Source organism: Daktulosphaira vitifoliae, unplaced genomic scaffold (genome assembly GCF_025091365.1).
Source record: "Daktulosphaira vitifoliae isolate Bord-2020 unplaced genomic scaffold, ASM2509136v1 Scaffold_2, whole genome shotgun sequence".
In the NCBI taxonomy this organism is placed as follows: Eukaryota; Metazoa; Arthropoda; class Insecta; order Hemiptera; family Phylloxeridae; genus Daktulosphaira; species Daktulosphaira vitifoliae.
Window position 1 is genome coordinate 14,866,924 of NW_026099573.1, and position 6,201 is coordinate 14,873,124.

Sequence of the window (6,201 nt, forward strand, 5' to 3'; positions counted from 1 at the left end):
AAAAAAAAAAAAAATGAAAAAGTAATGAAGTCAGCAATATTTAACTTCAATATGTTGAATGATCTAATTCACACATGCCAATATACAAATATTATCTGCAATCATTTTATTACCTTTTTATTGTTTAATTCCGTTTTCAACTCTGTGATAATACTTTCATTTAAATCTACTGGTACTACATTTGTCTGTATATCTTTCCTTGCTTTTAATTCTGCTAATTGATTATTAAGTGTTTCAATTTGAGATGAATATTCTTTTTGCTGTTCTTGAAGTTTATATTCTAAATTTGAGTACTATAGTTAAAAGTATAGATATTTTACTAAATTCAAATTATTAAAGTATTTTATTTTATTTTACTTTAATGGTCCATTGTTTGAGATCTGATTCTTTAATAAAAACTTCTTCTTTTAATCTAATATTTTGATCTTCTATAATATGAAGCTGTTCCATATCATATTGAAGATCACTGATAAATGCATTTTTAGTTTTTAATTGAAGCTGTGTCTCATGTAATTCTTGTTTTAAGACCTTTTTTAATAGATTAATACAAAAATAATTAATATATGGATGTTATAATTAATAAAATCAGATCAAAACACCATTTCTAATTTTTATATCCAACTTTAATATTTGTTATCTGACAGTCAAATGTGTATTTATTATTAATATGTTCTAATATAAATAGTGTCATTTAATAATTCTTCTAATAGAATTTATAATCAAAAACTACTATCATTATGTATGAAAATTACAAAACAATTATTAAATCTATTAATGAATTAAAATTTTCTAATTCTAAAATAGTTTCTAATTTTAACAACTATGGTGAACGATTTGTAAAATTGAAGAAATGGTTTCTAATTTTAAATATCATAGAAAATTTTATGAAAGAAATACTCCAAAACAAGATCTAATAAAAGAATAATGCACTTATCCTCATGATCATGTAAAATTAATTTATTTGAATTGCCAGAATCCAATGAAAGAATTGATGACTTGCAAATAAAAGAAATATTTGTATGTATGAAGACTTAGATTACAAATTGTTAGTTCAATCGTTTGGGTAAATCAAAGACATATCATACTGAAAAATCTCAACCCTTTAAAATAAAACTGTTAAGCCAATAAGAAGTATTCAATAGTTTATGATCATAAAATTTCTTACGTTCAACATTAAAATGGGCAAATATTTATTTGATGTTGGATCAAACAATGAAATAACAAAAAAATATGTCGAACTTTCAGAAAAAACTCCAATAACATTGTGAAAATAGAGGAAAGGTTGTTAATATTAAATATTTAAAGGTACTACGAAAAATATAAATTCATCACAAAACTAATAAGTAATACTCAACTTCATATTTACTATCGAAACACACATAGTATTAATAACAAAATTAAGAATTAAAAAAATCAAATACCATTTTTCACTATGATTTTGTAATATGTATAAAACCGTACCTATTTTATATATATAAATTCAAATGACCCAGAATTGTATAATAAATTTGAAATATTGAGTAATGAATGCAAACACTTAAAGAACAGAGATTATTTGTTACTATTACTTTTACATTAAGAAAGGAACCTATTATTTTGCAGTATTCTTCAAGCAACTATGTTTACCAAAAGACACAATAATAAATGATCTTTGAGTAAAATTTGATTGTCAATCATTGTTTAATACTCATATACAGGTTGATAGGTTTATCATAAGCCACTCGATTACTCTTAAACTAAATACAATGAAAAAAATGTTTGCTTTTGGACCAGCATTTCAGATGATTTTAACAATTTAAAGTAAAGTTTTGAGGTGTGGAGTAGGTACTACTATTTTTATCATTTGTCATCTCCCCCATCCATATTCTTCGTCTTACTTTTGTATAAAAATGAGAATAATTTCTAAAGTACTGATCAAAATGTTATTATCAAGCAGTCATTTTTTTAATCAGATTATTTCCTATTTTATAAGCTTGTTAAATATATATGTTGTTATTTAAAAAAATTGACACCCCTATAAGTTTATAAGGGATGTTTCAAAAAAGTAATTACTAGCTGATAAATCAAAAAATATATGTAACTAAAAAAAAGCAACATTTTTTTTTTAATATTGTATTTATTAAGAAATTAGATTTAATGAAACATATTTGAAGGGACTGTCATGATAAAATATCTTTAAAAATATTGTACTGTTTATTAGTAAAATCTTAAATGGAATAAACATCTCTCATCTAGCAATCAAATTCAATAAGCCAATCACAAAATTTAATCACAGTACAAAATAACTTTTTTCGCTTTATTTCTTATTAAAACAATGTGATAAGAGTTTCCCATTCTGAATATTTAGATGTGGAAGAATTTACTAGAAGTAAATTGAACTTTTTATTTCAGTTATTTAATAACTTTATTTATTATCCCACATTTATTAGAAAGAATTAATTTTAAAATCAGCTTGATAAACTCTAGAGAAAAATCCATAATCTTTACGAATTGAACTTACCATGCAATGTTTTAATAACATTAGAAAACAATGTAATACAATTTTATTTCTTTTATAATTCATTATATAAATTTTCATTGCAGATTGATTCTTATGAGTCATTTCACTTAAATATATTTTATTAATTAGGTTTACCATGTAAAAATGCTTAAATTTATTATTGCTCATTGATTACCTGTAATTTATATTTTAATAAGTATTTTATTTACATATAATAGATATATATACTTTTGAAATTGGAATTAATTCTGTTAATAAATAAACATAACATTTGGGAAAATCGTATCCCGTAAAAGAAGATATTAAAAACCTAAAACCCAAAGAGATACTAAATTTTGCTAGAAAGACAGTACTCTTAGAATATAAATAGATATATATAGTTTTAGGTTTTCAACAATGGCAACTACACTTTGGTGGAACACATATGTGAAGAAACCGAATTAATATAACTCAGAAATGTGCACAATGGACCTATAGTGAGTGCATGGCAGTTCTTGCACACCTTTATAATAACTAAAACAGTTATTAAAGTTAGTTAAACTTTGTTAATAAACATTATATTATTATTATTAATAAAGCTATAGTTCTTTAATTGGTAATATTATATACAACTTTCAATAAATAAAAAATTTGATATACATTTATATATACACAGGTGCAAATTTAGTACAATGCTAAAGAATCTGACTCCATGAACACAACATGAAAATGAAACTGCTAAATACTGAACATTTGGAAATTGAACACAAATTCTATGTTAAAATAAAAAATATTTGTAGTAAATTTTTCTGGTTGATAAAAAACAGTAGTATGTTTAAGAATTTTTGATGATGGATTGGATAAGAACACACAGCAGGTTATACATAATACTATTATTCACAAGTAGTTTTATAAACTTAATATTTCATGTGTTCAAGTATTTTAATAAATTATTAAAATGTTCCTTGTTTCAGCTGATTAATTTCTCAACATTTATTTTATAGTAATAATTACCACAAAATTATGGTAACAAAAAAGTAAAAAGTAAATCAATATATTCCTATTAATACTTACATCAATAGATTTGTTGTCATTAATAGCAGATGTTGACGAATCACTCATTTTTTTAAATGTTGGCAATAAATTACATCTAAAGTTAAGAATGATCTTTTATAGATTAACTATATGATAAAATAAAAATTTATATATAAATTAAATTATACAAAAAATAATTTATAAATAGTTCAAAAGAGTAATAAGAAAACTGATTGAAACACAATAAATAATATACTATGCGAATAATTAAAAATAAAAAAAAATGAAGTAAGTCGTAAAGAAAAAACAAAAAGTAAATTACAACAGAAAAACGTTACAGTAATAGTGATAATAATTTTAAATAAAACAGAACATTTGTTCTAGAAATTCATTGATAGTGTTCATGCACTACGGAGGGGAAACTATAGAACAGTGTATTCCTCTACGTTAAGAGGGCGCTCGAATACATTTTTTCGGCGCATCAAAATATGTCTCGGGCGATCATAGATTGTGGAGGATTATGGTCATAGAAAAATTATGAATATACCAAATAGACATAACAAAATTATCTACATCCGTAAGCTGGCGAATTTTTGATAAAAGTTATAACCCTTCAACTTCACGTTATTTTAAACTGTTATAACTTTGTTTGAAATTGGTTTATTGAAAATCGACCATGTACGGATCATCATAAAATCAGACTATTTGAAATCTACAGAATATTTGTAGTCTGTGATAAATTCGTTATGATGACAAAAACAATAATAATTTTATTTTTCATTGAATATTTATATTTTAATAATTTTTGTCATTTTCCAATACCGCGACCTTAGTATGATGTTATTTTTTATATTTTTTCACGATTATTTAAGTTATGTTGTATATATGAAAAAATTATAAGAGATCGAAATTGTAGACCGTTTGATTTTCTATCGAAGAGTAAATTTTAATTGTCTCTATTGAGATGATGCTAGAGTAAGGTAAAGACTTTCTGATATTGCTTCTATTAGTGTAAAAAATTCATGATCTTTTAATGATTACTCATTTTCTATTGCATTTAGTGAAAAAATACTAAATATCAAATATACTCATTACTTAATTTTCTATAATTAAGTATACCTTAGAAGTCGAGTCCAATACGGTCAAATACCTGATAATTTTTTAAATTACTAAAAATATATTTTTGTTTTTTTCTTTAAATACTGAAATATTTTTTTATCACGAAAAAATACTAGGTATCTAAATTATAAAATGTGTGATTTTCTATCATAAAATGCATTTTAATACCTTATACTTTCTTTTCTTGTTTTTTATTAATTTAAGCTCAATAAAACTGTGTAAAATGTAGACAATGTTCATGATTTACAGCTAAAAAGGTATTAATTTTACAATAATGTGTTTTTTTATATCTATTCCACTTATTTTCAGCTCTGACTGGACCAATTTTGATGAACAATACGTTCATAATTGACCACAAATCGAATTTAGTCGAAGAAATTTCTGTCTAAAATTGAAAAAATTTCCTTCGATTCCCATAAATGTAGAAAAACCCCCCAAAAATTACAATCTTTAAAATCGGTCATTTTCAATATTTTTCAAACTTTTTCTACTTTAAACTGCTTTTTTTATTAATACCTTAGATATTTACCTGTCATTTGTTGTATTATTATTTTTTTTTAATATAACCCTTTACCTGATCACAGGGGAGATTCAAAATGACAACTTTTCCACATCAAATTAACTGGTTTTGTTATTTTTGAAATACTCGCACTTTTGTAAATATCTTAAATTAAATCTTATGTAATATAATTTATTTTGGAAAAAACTCTGGACTTGTCTTTATGGTGAAAACAGACATCAAAATTAAAGAAAGGAATATAATTTTTGGGTAAAAAATAGAAAATTAAAATAAGTTTAATAAGTTGTTGTACAAAAACTTATTTGAAAGTGTTTTTCAGAAATAAATGTAAACTGCATTGATGTATTAAGAAAGGAAGGTTAAGGGACCAATCCACCCTAATTTTCTATTCGAAAATATTTCTTTGGACTTTAATCTTTTATAACTTTAAAAAATATATTTTAAATAGAATTTTTTTTTTTAATTTTGTACGTTTTCCAAAGTTATAAATAAAAGGCTGAATATCCCCCCAAAAAAAATCAATATAAAAAAAACGCTCCAGAGATGACGTTGCATGCGACAAAGCACCGTAAATTATTAAAAATATATAAGAAAACTTGTTTTAAGTGATTATAGATTCTGGAGGATTGAGTGATTTCAAATAAAGTTATAACAGTTTGTAAAAACATGAAAGCATGTCATGAGAACACAATATTTTTAGACGTAAATTTAAGGAAAAATTTAGGGAGTTCAAATTTTTTATATCCACTCCAAAAATTTTTTTATGTAACAATACATATACTATTTTCAATTGTCAAGAGAACTACGTCAAGTTTAATGAGGCTAAACCTTCTTTAACCCCCCAAGACTTACGCTTATGTGTTATAGGAATTTGTATCTTGTTAATCTGCATAGCTTATAAGATGGTTACAGTTTCTCTAAAGTGCTTAAGAACTGCCCCTTTTAACATTTCTTTAAAAATTTAGTCACTGAACACTCAAAATAGTACATAGCAAAGCCTACTACATTAAGTCTTGTATGTCCTTGACAAGTATATATTAAATATGAC

General features: G+C 24.0%; 1 protein-coding gene across 2 annotated transcripts in view; it reads right to left on the reverse strand.

Moving 5' to 3' along the window:
- Positions 1-3,812, reverse strand: part of LOC126899772 (protein Spindly-like) — a 7,198-nt gene extending 3,386 nt beyond the window's left edge. The window contains exons 1-4 of one of the 2 annotated variants that reach the window (XM_050674960.1): positions 3,554-3,812; positions 2,501-2,675; positions 358-528; positions 114-293 (exon numbers count right to left, since the gene is read on the reverse strand). In XM_050674960.1, coding sequence (XP_050530917.1) covers positions 114-293; positions 358-528; positions 2,501-2,668 — 519 coding nt within the window. In that variant the 5' untranslated portion in view covers positions 2,669-2,675; positions 3,554-3,812. The remainder of the gene's footprint in view (positions 1-113; positions 294-357; positions 529-2,500; positions 2,676-3,553) is intronic. The other variant, XM_050674961.1, reaches the window with a different exon arrangement.
- Positions 3,813-6,201: the final 2,389 nt, after the last annotated feature.